The sequence below is a fragment of the Erinaceus europaeus genome, chromosome 18 (assembly GCF_950295315.1).
Source record: "Erinaceus europaeus chromosome 18, mEriEur2.1, whole genome shotgun sequence".
NCBI lineage: Eukaryota > Metazoa > Chordata > Mammalia > Eulipotyphla > Erinaceidae > Erinaceus > Erinaceus europaeus.
The window spans coordinates 73,966,418-73,983,678 of NC_080179.1; the positions used below are offsets into that span (position 1 = coordinate 73,966,418).

Here is a 17,261-nt window from a genome sequence, read left to right on the forward strand (position 1 = left end):
TCTCTGGGGGCAGACAAATATTAGACACCGACCTCAGAAACAAGCCTGGCAAGCTGGCAGGGAACTATCATTTGACTGTTTTCTCTCTCTCTGAATCATCTCAAAATTTCCAAACAGATTTTATTTGAGAGAAATGTGACCCGTCCTTTGAGAAATGCATACTTCTCGGCTCGATATCTAAGATCAGTAGCACTTAAACTACTTGTGGTCGTATTAAAATATTATCCTCACATTCAACGGTAACAGTTTTTCTGTTAAGGGCTTTTCCACACACCGTTCCGAGAGTGTCGCGTACACTATGCAGATTCCCTTTCTAATGTGGCCGATTTATTTTGGATAGAGACAGAAATTGAGAGCGACACCTGCAGTGCTGCTTCACGTCTGTGCATCTTCCCTCTACAGTGCGGGCGGGCGGGGAGCGCGGCTCCAGGCACCTGTGCTCTACAGTGTGTGTGTGCTCTGCCAGGTGTGTCACCACCTGGCCCCAGAGTTTCTGGAAAATAAGGTTTCCAAGGCTCACGATGCAGTCTACAGACTACTGGGGATAATATAAAATAGGGATCTAGAGTTACATCTCATGAGCTATAATCATTTATTAGACCGGGTTTCTTGTTGGTATGCTTCTAATTCTGCTTTTTAAAACCCCTTCTGTTTCATTTGGTTTAATCCCCCCTGCATTCTATTTACATAACACTGCATTCTATTTACATAACACTGCATTCTATTTACATAACACTGCATTCTATTTACATAACCTCTGTTAACAAGCACCACCCTCCCTCCAGGGCATTGGTGGTTCAGTGGTAGAATTCTTGCCTGCTCTGCCCCCTCTCCTTGTCACACCCTGATTTTCACCAGTCTCTTTTCTCTCCACCCTCTCTGCATCGCATCCTGTTCCCACCCTACTGGGCTAGTATATTTATAAGGACAAGATTGTAGTTTTTAGTTTAGCTTAGCTTGGTATAGATTGCGCTGTGTCCTGCATGAATAAAGAGATACTGCGTACAACCCAGCCATGAATCCCAGGTCGTCTGTTACCCGCCCGTGAAGCCAGCCCGGTGAAAACAACAGTTTCTAAAAAAGCATGTAAAGCTTTCTGAGTTAAAAAATAATTTTCCGGGAGCTGGGCGGTAGTGCAGCGGGTTAAGCGCACATGCGCAAAGTGCGAGTACCGGCGTAAGGATCCACAGGCGGTGAAGCAGGTCTGCGGGTGTCTTTCTCTCCCCCTCTCTGTCTTCCCCATCTGTCTCCATTTCTTTCTGTCCTATCCAGCAATGACATCAATAACAATAACAATAACTACAACAACAATAAAACAACAAGGGCAACGAAAGGGAATAAATATTAAAAAAAAATAACTTTCCATGTTTTATACTCATCTGGATATTTTGTCTACATTCAACACTACTCTCAATTATGGTAAAACCACTGATGTTTTGAGAAACTAGGATATTGTGAATCTGTCTTTCAGTTAAATAGTGATCGCAAGCAATATCGTCAAACAAGTGATCCTATTCACGCGTGGACACTGGATGCTTGGGGAGACTGACCTTTGACCCGGACGTCACTGTACCGTTGGAAGTGGTGGTAAGCAGCTTTCCAGGGGTTCCGATAATGACGGAGCAAAGTGATGGGAGGCCGCGGGCGCACTGGAACATACCTCACACCTTCCTCATCTAGTCATGGGGGGCGGGAGGGGGGAAGCAGCAAACAGATTCTTATACATTTGTGATAAGTCTTTTGTCTTTTTTAAAAAAATTCTTTATTTTTTAAAATATTGATTTATTCCCTTTTGTTGACCTTGTTGTTTTTCATTGTTGTTGTTGTTGGACAGGACAGAGAGAAATGGAGAGAGGAGGGGAAGACAGAGAGGGGGAGAGAAAGACAGACACCTGCAGACCTGCTTCACCACCTGGGAAGCGACTCCCCTGCGGGTAGGGAGCCGGGGGCTCGAACCGGGATCCTTCCGCTGGTCCTTGTGCTTTGCGCCATGTGTGCTTAACCCGCTGCGCTACTCCGTTTTATTTATGAGAAAGATAGGGGGAGAGAAAAGAACCAGATATTACTCTGGTACATATGCTGCTGGGAATTGAACTTAGGACCTCATGCTTGAGAGTCCAAAGCTTCATCACTGCACCACCTCCTAGACCACCATTTGTAATAAGTCTTTTTAAAAAATATTTTATTTCCTTTTTGTTGCCCCCTTTTTTTTTTTTGGTATCGTTGTTGTAGTTATTGTTGTTGATGTCGTTTTTGTTGGATAGGACAGTGAGAAACGGAGAGAGGAGGGGAAGACAGAGAGGGGGAGAGAAAGAGACACCTGGAGACCTGCTTCACCGCCTGTGAAGTGACTCCCCTGCAGGTAGGGAGCCGGGGGCTCGAACTGGGATCCACAGGCTGATCCTTTGGCTTCGCGCCACATGCGCTTAACTGCTGTGCTACCGCCTGACCCTCCCTATTCGTAATAATTCTTAAGATACCATTTTAACCAGTGAGCCTGACGTGAAATCTGTGTATGTAAACAGTCTCAAGGATAGACTTTTCTTTTTAGATAGAAACACAGAGTGGGGAGTCGGCTGGTAGCGCAGCGGGTTAAGCACACATGGCACAAAGCGCAAGGACTGGCGAGGGATCCCGGTTGTAGCCCCCAGCTCCCCACCTGCAGAGGAGTCGCTTCATAGGCGATGAAGCAGGTCTGCAGGTGTCTGTCTTTCTCTCCCCCTCTGTCTTCCTTTCCTCTCTCCATTTCTCTCTGTCCTATCCAACAATGACAACATCGATAACAACAATAATAACTACAACAATCAAAACAAGGGCAACAAAAAGGAAAATAAATAATTATTCAAAAAAAAAAAAAAAGAAACAAGAAACAGAGTGAAACAGAGAAAGAGATGACAGCACAGACACTTCCTTCAATGAGGCAGGGGCTGGGCTCGAACATGGGTCATGTCCACGACAAAGCTGTGCACTATCCAGTGAGCTGTTTCACTGGCCCGACCCCTTGCTCCTGAAGAAGTTCCTCCCTAACAAGGATCAGTCCGAGTGGCCGTTACCGATATACTCCTTGGGCGGGGACTTGCGCTTCTCAGCCTTCGCCAGGAGACTCTTAGCAGTGGATTTTTCATCATCGGTGCTGTTAGTCTCCATCATATCTCCTTCCTCAGTGGAAATCACGTGCTGTTGCTTTCGAGGCTTCTTCCTTGGGGAGGCACCGGGCGGCAGGTCACTTGTAGGCATGGACAGGTTGTTAGCCAGCAGTGCAAGAGATGGCGACACTGCACTGGCGGCCAAGGGAGGCACTGCTGTGGGGGGAAAGAGCACACACGAGCGTGAGAACCCAAACACGCTGGGAAGAGTCACCTTATTCCCACCAGTGAGAATGTCCGCGGAAGCAGAAAGTGAGCGCTGGCTGAGTTGTCGTGTGCCAAGCACAGTGTGCAGTGCTCCGACTGACTCCGAACCTTACCTCTTGTCTCGCTTTCAGATGGGCACACTGCCACTCAACTGAAGGCTATTTTATAGAGTCCCTGACAATCAGGGGTACAGGAACTAAAAATAGATGTGTGTTATATGCACTGAGAAAGAAGACACGACTTTATACTTATCTTCTCTATGTGACCCGATAGCTCATACATGACAGTTCCAGTTCCAACAGCTACTTTGAAAGAAAACTTGAAAGTCAAATCCAAGGGATAGTAGGCTCTGAACCTCTAATGACTATATTCACAGAGTCCGCATAGCATCCCTGAGCTGTCTGCCTCAGGTCTTGCTACAGGGTCAAAAATAAATAAACAAACAAACAACCAAAAAACACAACAAACCAAAGTTCAAGCCATTATATTTTAAGCTTTTGAGTATAATTTCCAAGGAGACTGCATATTAAGTTGTAATTTTAAAAAGCAAGGGTGATGTCCTGTGGTGGAGGACGAGGACAAGCTGGTAACAGATGTGTGCCGACACATGCCGTGGGGAGAAGGGCAAATGTACATCTGAGTCAACAGGCTTATAGACCAACGTCTCCTCAATAAAGTGACCTAGTAAGAATAACTCTCATGCCTGGGGCTCCACATTTTGATGTTCAATCCCCCACACCACCATATGTCAGAGCTGAGCTCTGGTAAAAATAAATAAAATAGTAATATTCACCTACCTCCCCCCAATTTAAAGGTAAGAAAATGTGCCACATTTTGCAGCCAAGTAAAGGGCTGGAGGTGGTGGGGAGAGGGTTCAGGTCTGGGCACATGACGGAGATAGCGGAAGGGCGTAGGCTGGCGGTCACAGTGTTTTGCAGAAGCCTGAGAAAGCTTATACATGGGGAGTCGGGTGGTAGCGCAGCGGGTTAAGCATAGAGGCGCAAAGCACAAGGACCAGCCTAAGGACCCTGGTTCGAGCCCCCGGCTCCCCACCTGCCCGGAAGTTGCTTAAGTTGTGAAGCAGGTCTGCAGGTGTCTGTCTTCCCCTCCTCTCTCCATTTCTCTCTGTCCTATCCAACAACATCAATAACTACAACAATAATAACTGCAACAGTAAAACAACAGGGGCAACAAAAGTGAATAAATAAATATTAAAAAAAAACAATTAAAAAAATTCTCTTGGCTATGTAAGAAAGAAAACAAAAAGCTTATACATGTACCAACAACTGTATTTATTACTGACTACAAACCATTAACCCCCCAATTAAAAACAAACAAACAAACAAACACCCTCTGCTTGCTGTGCCCTTTCTGCCTCTATTCCCCTACAGTCATACCTCTAAACTGTCACCACACCTCAATTTTTTGTTTTATCACCACTGGGGTTTATCACTGGGATTTGGAGATAGCACTGTGAACCCACCATTCCCTTTTTTCATTCTACTTTTGTTTTGATAAGATAGAGAGAAATCAAGAGGGGAGGAGAGAGAGAAAGTCAGACACCTGCAGACCCGCCCCCTGCAGGTGGGGAGCTTGTGCACTGTGCCACATGAGCTAACCCCAGCCCACATCCCTCTAAGGTCTCTTACTCTGCCATCTGTGTTTACTGACTGCCCCTTTTCTTGCTTTACAGTACTGAGCAAAAGCAAGATAAATTAAATCCAGCTCTTCAACTAGACTACACCTGTGTAGCTGCAGGCAGCAAAGAAAGGCTCAAAGCAGCACTGAGTGTCGCACATTGAGAAACTCACTAATGGGGCTGGATGGCAGCGTAGTACTGGGTTACGCGCTGTTGTTAAGTTCGGAGGCTCCAGCTGCTATGTTTCCTATTGGTTTGGTCCCCTTCCCCCCAACTCTGAGGGAATTGTTTTGGCCCTTACTAGTTTCGCGCCCCTTTTTCTCCCCGCCCCCTATGCTAAGGACGTCCAGTCCCAGCAGTATCCGCAGAGGGAGAATGATGGGGAAGCACATGGTGTGGTGATTTGCCCGTCCGTGAATAAAGATTAAACTGCAGCTTCTCAGCCCAGCCGTGTGTCCCCGAGTCTGTCTCTGTCTACCGCCGCGACGCTAGCCCGGCCTGCTGGCGCCCCCGAAACTTTAACGACAAATGGCGCCCAACGTGGGGCTGACCTGCGCATCTCTCAGATAAGTGAAGACAATTTGGCTACCTATGAACTATGGCCTTCTCTTCTGCTGGTGAAGAGATCTCCAAAGGCCTCTGCCCTTTCTTCATGAGACTGTTTCGCTGTTTCTGGAACATTTATCTCTGGACCACTCTGTGGTTTCCGCCCAACGCCAGCCCGCAGGAGCCGAACGTTAGCCCGCGTGAGCTGGCTTTCTGCCGCGTGGTGCGGGGCATTGGGTGTGGGCTCCCTCCACGCTGCTTGGCTGCTGGGAGCAGGGCAGCAGACATGGCAGGGCCATGGGGCAGGGCCGCGGCGGCCTATCCTGGCCGTCACCCCAGGGCACTTCGGCGCGCGCCTTCTGCACGGCTGGCCCACCCGCCCTCGTGCTATGAGGTCTGGACAGATCCCAGACCACCCAGAGACCGCGGGCTCCCTGCCAAAACTGAGCCCCCTAGCCAAGATCCTCAGCTTGGGTCTGAAGGCAGATGAGCTAGAATACGCAGAGATTCGTGCAGAGATCACAACCTACAATTCCTAGAAGTGAAGTTGCCCAAGAGGCCACCGCTGGACACAACACACTCCCCAAACGGCTAAGACAGTACAGATCTGAATTTGTGTTTGAAATGACATGTCTTTGTAACAAAAGTTTCTCTCCTTGTGTATTAAAGACCATGTGTATGTGTGTGTTTCAAGTTTGGTAACATTAACTTTAAGGTTAAGAATGTAACTTTAAGGCTAAATTCTTACTAGGCAAAGTTAAATGAAAAAGGTTTTCAACGTAATTCTCATAAAGATAAAATTAACTTACATTTAAAGTCTGAGGTAGAAATTAGTTAACAATCAATATATTTTAACTAAGTTGGTCTAAACAAAAGAAAACCTGCACACACCTAGGGTGTGTCTCCATCTTGAATGGGTGTGGCAAAAGGCTAAATAGACTTGTTGATATGTAAAACTCTCGATTACCTTCTCTATTAGAAATGGTAGACTACACAATGGCTATGCTAATGATTCTCATGCCTGAGGTTTCCTTTCCTTGATTCTTATGTTTACCTTTTCACATTCTATTGTTTAAACTTTAAACAACCTTAAAATCATACTAAAAAAGACTTCCAATTGTGATAGAGTTATCAATTGTGGTAAACTTCTAGAATTCCGATGGCTGACATTCCCCATCGAGACAGACGTACAACAATTCACCCCTTTTCAGTTCTTCGGTGGACATCTGCTTTGGACTTCTATCAGACTCACTGGTACACCTCGGACACTTTACACAAAACTAGCGACTTCCCTTATGCTGCTGGGTTTCTCAAAGACTGACTGCAGCCATGCCTTGGGACTCTAGGCCTCACCCTCCCCCCATGCTAAAAAATGCCCGTCGAGGCAAGTACGCCCCCCAGAGGCAGGAAATGTTTTTTTTTTAGCTGATAAAGCAATGGGATCGTGAGTGTGCAGGGCTCTAGCACTGCAGCAACAAGAGAAAAGGAAGGAAGAGAGAAGCTGTACAACAGCTGGAATATTTGTCCAAACCGAGGATGGGAGGAAAATGTCGCACATACATTATGTGGTCAGCAGCCCAACTCTGACGTGGGTTATAAGACCAGACCGCCCTTCTTGGTACTCCATGAGGAGGAGGTCATGTCATGGAAAGAGGGTGACGGCTGAATGCTCAGTGGTTACACCAAAGCAAGCGGCACTACCGTAGTGCCCATTCTTGTGGAAGCCTTCCTCTATCACTCAGTTAAAGTGACACATGACATGCCAGCAATAAAGCCAGGGGCTGACGTGTGCCAAGCCTGGAGTTTGATGTTAAACTATCTCCTGGTCACAACTGCAGTATTCCTTTTAAAAACAAACAAACAGCTTAATTTCATCAATAACAACAATAATAACTACAACAATGAAAACAAGGGCAACAAAAAGGGAAAATAAAAATATATGAAAGGGGGGGGAGTGGGTTAAGTGCATGTGGCGCCAAGCGCAAGGACCTGCGGAAGGATCCCGGTTCGAGCCCCTGGCTCCCCACCTGCAGGGGAGTCGCTTCACAGGCGGTGAAACAGGTCTGCAGGTGTCTGTCTTTCTCTCCCCGTCTTCACCATCTCTCTCCATTTCTCTCTGCCCTATCCAACAACAATAACTACAACAATAAAACAAGGACAGCAAAAGGGAATAAAGCAACAACAAAAAAAAAGTATTATGTGAATGAACTATGAACTTACCTGAAACTGGCCTCATGATGTCCATTGGTTCCACTTCTTCTTTAACTTTTATCTCAGGTACAGGAGGGCCCAACACAGAGGAGAGACTGCCCCCCACTGCCACAGGAGGTGGGGGGGCAGCAATGGTGGTGATGGGCGGAGTGATGGGAACCGCTCCAGGAATGGTTGAAAGGGCGGCCGCTGGTTGGGACGGGGGGCTAGCTGCCGCGATCATGGCTGGAATGGCTGGTGGAGGCTGCTGTGTGGTCGGAGGTACTGCAATGGTGGGCTGATCACTATTCTGACTGGACATGGTCTCCACAGACACAGAGACTGGAGTGGCCATCGACATATGCATTTCCGACTTCGGTTTGGCACTGAAACACAAAGGCAAGGATGCTACCGCACACGCTTCAAGCTCAAACATCTCACAGGGTGAGTGCTGGTCTCTCTATATACCCATTTTTCCTTTCCTTTTTTATTAAAATATTCTATTTATTTTTAATTAATTGATTTTTTTTTTTTGCCTCCAGGGTTACTGTTGGGGCTCAGTGCCTGCACCATGAATCCACTGCTTCTGGAGACCATTTTTCCCCCTTTTGTTGCCCTTGTTGTTTTATCGCTATTGTGGTTATTATTATTGTTGTTGTTGCTGATAGGACAGAGAGAAATGGAGAGAGGAGGGAAGACAGAGAGGGGGAGAGAAAGACAGACACCTGCAGACCTGCTTCACCACCTGTGAAGCGACTCCCCTGCAGGTGGGGAGCCGGGGACTCAACTGGGATCCACGTGCGCTTAACCCGCTGTGCACTGCCTGACCCCCTTTATTTATGAGAAATCTAGGAGAGAAAGAACCAGACATCACTCTGGTACACAAGTTACACTTGAGTATTTTAATTAATTTTTTTTTAACCAGAGCACGTACTGCTCAGCTCTGATGTATGGTGGTGGTGTGCCTCAGGCATGAGTCTCTCTGAAGAGCCATTGTGCTATTTACCCCTGCCCTTAATTTTTTATTGTATTTATTGGACAGAGACAGCCAGAAACCAAGAGGGAAGGGGATGGTAGAGGAGAGACACGGGCGGCACAGCTGCACCACTCCTGAGGCTTCCACCCTGCAGGTGTTAACTGGGGATTTGAGCTCTGATCTTTTCGCACTGCGACGTGTGTTCAAACAGGTGTGTTACCACCCAGCCCCTATACTTGCTTATTCTGGAGCAAGTGAGAGAGGAAGAGAAAGACATAGCTCTCCTGGTGCCAGCTATTGAATCCAGGGCCTCAGATGTGGAAAGAATTCACTCTACCTCCCTTGCCACCTCCCCAGTCAATGTCCACATTTAAAAAAGTATATATTTATTTATTTTCTCTTTTGTTGCCCTTGTTTTTCATTGTTGTTGTAGTTACTGTTGTTGTTATTGATGTTGTCATTGTTAGATAGGACAGTGAGAAATAGAGAGAGGAGGGGAAGACAGAGAGGGGGAGAGAAAGACAGACACCTGCAGACCTGCTTCACCGCCTGGGAAGCGACGCCCCTGTAGGTGGGGAGCCGGGGGCTCGAACCAGGATCCTTATGCCAGTGCTTGTGCTTGGCACCACCTGTGCTTAACCCGCTGCGCTACCACCCGACTCCCATCAATGTCCATTTTTTGGGTACAATACAACACAACCGAAAATCAATCCCTTCAATCTACAATGTGAACTTCAAGGTAATTTTTTAAAAACATTGAGGGGGAGGAAGAGGTAGAGAAGGAGAGATAGAGAGACCCTGCAGCCCTACTTCATCACTTGTGAAGCTTTCCCCCTGCAGGTAGGGACCAGGGGCTTGAACCCGGGTCCTTGTGCATTATAATGTGTGTTTTACCAGGTGCGGCACCACCTGGCCCCTTTCAAGGTAATTTTTTAAAAAATATTTATTTCCTTTTGTTTCCCTTGTTTTTATTGTTGTAGTCATGACTGTTGTTGTTATAGATGTTGTCGTTGCTGGATAGGACAGAGAAATGGAGAGAGGAGGGAAGACAGAGAGGGGGAGAGAAAGACAGACACCTGCAGGTGGGGAGCTGGGGGCTGGAACCGGGATCCTTACGCCTGTTCGCTAAGAGTCAAGGTAATTTTTAAGGGGAATTCAAGATTTAAAAATATTTCCTGCTCGCTTCACACCCACACAATTTTAAAAAGCAGTCAACAAGGTTAGAAATTGAAATATTTTAAAGAACTCTTTCAAAGTAACAGTTTCTGTCTAGTTTTATTTATAGTACATCTTGTACAACTTTTGTTTTACCTGTTTCTTTTCTCTCTCCAAATTGGTTCACATTTTTCATTTCTACTCTGTGGTTCTCTATATTGTTTTTGTTAATCTTGTCTTCATTTTGTGATAATTTATCCTAGATATGAATTCTGTCATCTCATTTGTCACTCTCCAGACTTACATTTTATCTTTTTCTGTTTTCCTTCATACTGGTGGGAATTACTTTACTAAATAATTTAAATTTAGCATCCAGTATTTTGTTAAAAATATCCTGTTAAACATAAATTTTAAAGACATCTACAATGAAACAATCCAATTTCAAAGAAGACTAAGACAAGCATAAAACTATGGGGCTACATCAAATTAAAAAGCTTCTGCACAGCTAAAGAAACCAATATTCAAACCAAGAGACCCCTGACAGTATGGGAGAAGATCTTTGCATGCCATACATCAGACAAGAGGCTAGTAACCAGAATATATAAAGAACTTGCAAATCTCAACAACAAGACAACAAATAACCCCATCCAAAAATGGGGGGAGGACATGGACAGAATATTCACCACAGAAGAGATCCAAAAGGCTGAGAAACACATGAAAAAATGCTCCAAGTCTCTGATTGTCAGAGAAATGCAAATAGAGACAACAATGAGATATCACTTCACTCCTGTGAGAATGTCATACATCAGAAAAGGTAACAGCAGCAAATGCTGGAGAAGGTGTGGGGTCAAAGGAACCCTCCTGCACTGCTGGTGGGAATGTCAATGGGTCCAACTTCTGTGGAGAGCAGTCTGGAGAACTCTCAGAAGGCTAGAAATGGACCTACCCTATGATCCTGACATTCCTTTCCTAGGGATATATCCTAAGGAACACAACACACCCATCCAAAAAGATCTGTGTACACATAGGTTCTTGGCAGCACAATTTGTAATAGCCAAAACCTGGAAGCAACCCAGGTGTCCAACAACAGATGAGTGGCTGAGCAAGTTGTGGTCTATATACACAATGGAATACTACTCAGCTATAAAAAATGGTGACTTCACCGTTTTCAGCCCATCTTGGATGGACCTTGAAAAATTCATGTTCAGTGAAATAAGTCAGAGGCAGAAGGATGAATATGGGATGATCTCACTCTAAAGCAGAAGTTGGAAAACAAGATCAGAAGAGAAAACACAAGTAGAGCCTGAACTGGAATTGGCGTATTGCACCAAAGTAAAAGACTCTGGGGTGGGTGGGTGGGGAGAATACAGGTCCAAGAAGGATGACAGAGGGCCTAGTGGGGGTTGTATTGTTATATGGAAAACTGGGAAATGTTGTGCATGTACAAACTATTGTATTTACTGTTGAATGTAAAACATTAATTCCCCAATAAAGAAATAAAAAAAAATATCCTGTTAACATATATGTGGTGACAGCTCTTTACATAACTGGTATGTCTGGTTACTCCCTTTACCTACTTCGTCATCTGAGCTATAGGCAAAGGAGCCCTTTGATTACTCTTCAGCAAATGAGCTGCACTATCCTTAGAAGCAACTGTTTACATGAGCCTCCTTTGCTTGGGTGTGGGAGTGAGAATCTCTTACTAACTGCGTGAGCCAGAAAGTGCTCTTGAATCTCTCTCTCATAAAAACATATTGTTTCTAATATTTAAAATACCAAGTAAAAGACGGAAAAACGGCCCACTCTGTAGAGCATACACCTCGACAAGCTCGGGACCCCAAGTCTGTGCCCCAACGCCACATGGGAACACCACAGCACCAAAAGGCGCCTCAGACATGGCAGAGTGGTACTTTGATTCTTCTCTTTCTCTCCTACTTTCTTTATGCTGCAGGGAAGTAGCTCAATTATTAAAATCAGAAGCTTGCTGGTTAGATCCTTTTTTTTTTTTAAAGATTTTTATTTTTTTAACATTTTATTTATTAATGAGAAGGTAGGAAAGCAGGAAGAGAGAAGAACCAGACAGCACTCTGGTATATGTGCTGCTGGGGATGGAACTCAGGACCTCAAGGTTGACGGTCCAATGCCTTATCCACTGCACAACCTCCGGACCATGCTGGTTAGAGCTTTACCTTGCACGTCAGCTTGCCATGCTAACAGTATTTAGACACACCTTTTCGTAAAACCTGATTCTAGTGATGCAGGTGGTGGTCAAGCGGGTAAAGCATAGAGCCCGGCACGAGCGTAGGGATAATGGTCATGTACAAAGGCTTTCTTGCCTGAGACTCCAAAGATCACTGGTCCAGTGTCCAGTAGCACCACAGGACAAATGAACAGTGTTCTCATAGAACAAAGAAACAAACAAAAGGAAAAAGGAGGAAAGGAGGGAGGAAGGAAGCTGTTCAGTACTCTGGTAAATAATACATAAGAAGCATCAAGCATGTAATTACTAAACAATTTACCCAGACATATACTTTAAAAAAAGGGGGGTCGGGTTTGCGTGGTAGTGCAGCAGGTTAAGGGGACGTGGCGCAAAGTGCAAGGACCGGCGTAAGGATCCTGGTTCGAGCCCCCAGCTCCCCACCTGCAGGGAAGTCGCTTCACAAGTGGTGAAGCAGGTCTGCAGGTGTCTTTCTTTCCCCCTGTTTTCCCCTCCTCTCTCCATTTCTTTCTGTCCTATCGAACAATGATAACACCACCACCACCACCACCACCACCACTAATAATAATGACGACAATAAAACAAGGGTAACAAAAGGGAAAACACTAATAAGGGGGAGGGGGTCTTAAATAGCGTAATGGTTATGCAAAGGGATTCTCATGCCTAAGGCTCTAAAGTCTAGGTTTCAATCCCCAAACCACCATCAGTCAGAGCTGAGCAATGCTCTGTTAAAATAAAAAAAATAAACGAATAAATAAATATGCCACCAGGGTTATCACTGAGGCTTGGTGCCTGAATAATGAACCCACTGTTTCTGGTGGCCATACCTTTTGGTTTGTTCTATGAAGACAGAGAGGAAAGGAGGAGATAAGAGTCGGAGAAAGAAAGACACCTGCAGCATGCCTTTATCAATCGTGAAGTTTTCCCAATAGGGCTTGAACCCATGTCTTTGCGTATGGTAATAAGTACACTCAACCAGACGGACTACATCCCCACCCCCACCTATACTTTCATAAATTGATTTTGTGAGTGTGGAGTCAGGAAATGTTGATTATATTGAAAGCTCAGGTCTCACCCACTGGGTGAAAGACCCAGTAGAGCACACGTTTTACAGAGCTCAAGGACCTGGATTCAAGCTCCTGGTCCCTGTCTATAGGGTGAAGCTTCATGAGTGGTCAAACAGTGTTATAAGATTTTCTCGGGGAGTCGGGGTGGTGGCGCAGCGGGTTACGTGCATGTGGCACACAACGCCAAGGACCGGCAGAAGGATCCCGGTTCGAGCCCCCGGCTCCCCACCTGCAGGGGAGTCACTTCACAGACGGTGAAGCAGGTCTGCAGGTGTCTTTCTCTCCCCCTCTCTGTCTTCCCCATCTCTCTCCATTTCTCTGTCCTATCCAACAATGACGACATCAATAACAATAATAACTACAATAACAATAATGAAAAACAACAAGGGCAACAGAAAGGGAAAATAAATAAATGAATGTAAAAAAAAAAAAGAAATGTTCTCCTTCTCTCTGTGTACTTCTCCTGCTCCGCATTCTCTGTCTCTATCTAAATATAAATAATGTATTTAAAAACATTAAAGAATGGGGGCCAGGTGGTGAAACGCCTTGGTTGAGTGCACATTACCATGCGTCAGGACCTGGGTTTGAGCCCCGTGCCCCGCCTGTAGGGGAAAGCTTTGTGACTGGTGAAGCAGTGTTGCAGGTCTCTCTCCCTCTCCCTGTCACCCCCCTTCCCTCTCTTCATTTCTGGCTGTCTATATTAAATAAAGATAATAATAAAAATAAAAAGTAGTCTTGCAAATAAAAATAAAAAAATAACTAACTAACTAAAAGAATGTCGATGAGCTCACCCTGCTGGCCTTGGAGAGCCGGCTGTGCCCCGCATACAGCTCTCCACCCGAGGACTGGCCGCTTCAGGAGGCTGAGGAGGAAGGAGAGTTTTCCGAACTGCCGTTCTGAAAGAGACAGAGCCGGGAGGCGTGTCCGAGGGCATGAGAAAGTACAAGTACAAGACATACATTTGCGAGGCACACCGACTGGCGGTGAGATGCTACAGTTAAACGGCTTTGAAAAGTTTATCAAAGGAAACAGGCCACATTATTTAAAAAGCCGAATAGTACTAACCTTTTATTTCTTTTTTTGGATTTTTTCCCCTTTATTTCCTTTTGTTGCGCCCTTGTTGTTTTATTGTTGTAGTTATTATTGTTGTAGTAGTTGTTGGATAGGACAGAGAAATGGAGGGAGGAAGGGAAGACAGAGAGGGGGAGAGAAAGACAGACACCTGCAGACCTGCTTCACCACCTGGGAAGCGACTCCCCTGCAGGTGGGGAGCCGGGGGCTCAAACCAGGATCTTTATGCTGGTTCTTGTGCTTATTGCCACCTGGGCTTAACCAGCTGCGCTACCTCCCGACTCCCTCTTTATTTTTTTAAACCAGAGCACTGATCAGCTCTGGTTTATGGTGGTGCAGGGGATTGAACCTAGGACTCTGGAGCCCCAGGCATGAGAGTGTGTTTGCATAACCATTATGCTATCTACCCCTGCCCAGTACTGACATTTTAAGAAAATACAGGTGGTCCAGAATATGGCGTAGTGGATAAAGCATTGGACTCTCAAGCATGAGGTCCTGAGTTCAATCCCTGGCAGCACATGTGCCAGAGTGATGTCTGGTTTTCTCTCCTCCTATCTTTTTCATTAATAAATAAATAAATAAATAAATAAAATCTTTAAAAAAAAAAAAGAAAATACGGCAGGTTCCTTTTCCAACTCTCGCAGGTTTCCCCTTTTCCTGTCCTCTCTCTGGGAATCAACGTGATGCATTTTCTCATAGTTCTTCTTTTTTTTAAATATTAATTTATTCCCTTTTGTTGTTCTTGTTTTATTGTTGTAGCTATTATTGATGTCGTCGTTGTTGGATAGGACAGAGAAATGGAGAGAGGAGGGGAGGGGGAGAGAAAGACAGACACCTGCAGACCTGCTTCACCGCCTGTGAAGTGACTCCCCTGCAGGTGGGGAGCCTCCCTTACGCCGCCGATCCTTGCGGTTTGCACCACCTGCGCTTGACTCGTCACCTGACTCCCTCTTTCACAGTTCTGCCGGCTCTAAGGCATCAATATAGTTGGTGCTTCTACCTTATGCTGACAGAAGGCGCCTTCATGTCTCTGCTTATCCTTGATTTTTTATTGATAATTAGGGCTGGGTAGACTGAAATTCTGGCTGGAAGCAATGACTTTGAAGAAGTGTTTGTCAACTTTAAAGTTCTCTGTAGGTGGGGGTTGTATTGTTATGTGGAAATGGTTTGCGTGTACAAACTACTGTATTTTACTGTTGGCTGTAAGCCATTAATTTCCCAATAAAGAAATCAGGGAGGAAAAAAAAGCTCTCTGTAGGGTAATGTGACCTTTGTCCATAGGGCGCCAATAATGTTGGTATTTTCACATTTTTCCCCTCAGGATGGATGAACTCCAGGATGAAGTAGAATGCTTTTTCAATTTCTTTGAACAAAGTTAATTCAACAGCTAGATTCTGTCAACTCTAGGGCACAGGCTGGCAAGCTTCAGCATTCCACACAGGCTCAGTTACCTAATCTGGCCGAGTACTAAAGACCTCCATCTGCTGGCTGAGTCTATCGATCATCTATAGAGATTAAGCCTCCAGGTGGCTGCTGGGTCGACAAGGGAATGTAGATTTCTACCCAATGTCCTCTCACTCCCAGTTCTCCCTGGTCCTTTTGAAGATTGTCATTAAGATAAGGATAGTTCTCAACCAGCTATAAGCTTTCTATTGACTTCCTTCTTTCTTACCAGAGCACTGCTCAGCTCTGGCTTATGGTGGTGCAGGGGATTGACACGAGGGTCTCTTTGCATAGCCATTATGCTGTCTACCCCTGCCCCGCCCATTGACTTTCTGGCTCCAAGCCTTAGTTGCTGCTTTGTCCTCTTCTATCCTCCCTATCTTTCTGTCTGTATTTTTCCCCCTCCAAAGTTATGGCTGGGGCTCGGTGCTAGCACTACAAATCCACTGCTCCTGGGGACCATTCACTCCACGTTACTGGACAGGACAGACAGAAACAGAGTCGTAGCCGGGGCGGGGGAAAACAAACAAACAAAAACATAGCTGAGAGTTGCGGGGGAGAGAGAAAGGAAGAGAGAGAGAGGGCTGGGTGGTGGCGCAGTGGGTTAAGCGCGCGTGGCGCCAAGCCAAGGAGCAGCATAAGGATCTCGGTTCGAGCCCCTGGCTCCCCACCTGAAGGGGGTGGGGGGGTCACTTCACAAGTGGTGAAGCAGGTCTTGCAGGTGTCTCTCCCCGTCTTCCCCTCCACTCTCGATTTCTCTGTCCTATCCAACAATCAACAATGACAGCAATAACAACAATAACAATAGCCTCCAGGCACAGTGGATTCATAGTGCAGGCAGAGTCCTAGTGATAACCCTGGAGGCGGAAAAACAAAAGAGAGAAAAGAAAGGGAGAGACATACCTGCAGACCTGCTTCACAGCTTGTGAAGCTCCTCCCTACAGGTGAGGAGCGAAGGCTTGAACCCAGCTCCGAGTGGGTCCTTCTGCTTTGTACTATGTGTGCTGAACCGAGTGTGCCACTGCCCAGCCCCTATCTATAATCTTTCAAAAGCCTAAAGTTCTGTAGCAATTTAAAGAAAATTCAGAAATACAAGTTCATTCTGTCATCTTAACCATAAGCTTTTTTTCTTATTTTATTTTATTTTTAATAAGAGAAAGATACAGAGAAACACAGAGAGAAATACCAAAGCACTGCTCAGCTCTGGTTTATGGTGGTGCTGGGGATTGGGGTTGAACCTGAGACCATGTAGCCTCAGGCATCAAAGTTTTTTGCATAACCATTATACTGTCTCCCCAGCCCTTATTTTTAAAAAATATTTATTTATTTATTCATTTTCCCTTTGTTTTTGCCCTTGTTATTTTATTGTTGTAGTTATTATTGTTGTTGTTATTGATGTCTTCGTTGTAGGATAGGACAGAGAGAAATGGAGAGAGGAGGGGGAGACAGAGAGGGAAGAGAAAGACAGACACCTGCAGACCTGCTTCACTGCTTGTGAAACGACTCCCCTGCAGGTGGGGAGCCGGGGGCTTGAACCAGGATCCTCTTGCCGGTCATTGTGCTTTGTGCCACCTGCGCTTAACCGCTGTGCTACCGCCCGACT

At 45.7% G+C, this 17,261-nt stretch overlaps 1 protein-coding gene across 2 annotated transcripts in view; it reads right to left on the reverse strand.

Moving 5' to 3' along the window:
- The window catches only part of SAP130 (Sin3A associated protein 130), a 62,778-nt gene that overhangs the window by 8,746 nt on the left and 36,771 nt on the right, over positions 1-17,261 (reverse strand). The window contains exons 15-18 of one of the 2 annotated variants that reach the window (XM_007520886.3): positions 13,936-14,040; positions 7,759-8,114; positions 3,054-3,302; positions 1,551-1,676 (exon numbers count right to left, since the gene is read on the reverse strand). In XM_007520886.3, the coding sequence (XP_007520948.1) occupies positions 1,551-1,676; positions 3,054-3,302; positions 7,759-8,114; positions 13,936-14,040 (836 nt within the window). The remainder of the gene's footprint in view (positions 1-1,550; positions 1,677-3,053; positions 3,303-7,758; positions 8,115-13,935; positions 14,041-17,261) is intronic. The other variant, XM_007520889.3, reaches the window with a different exon arrangement.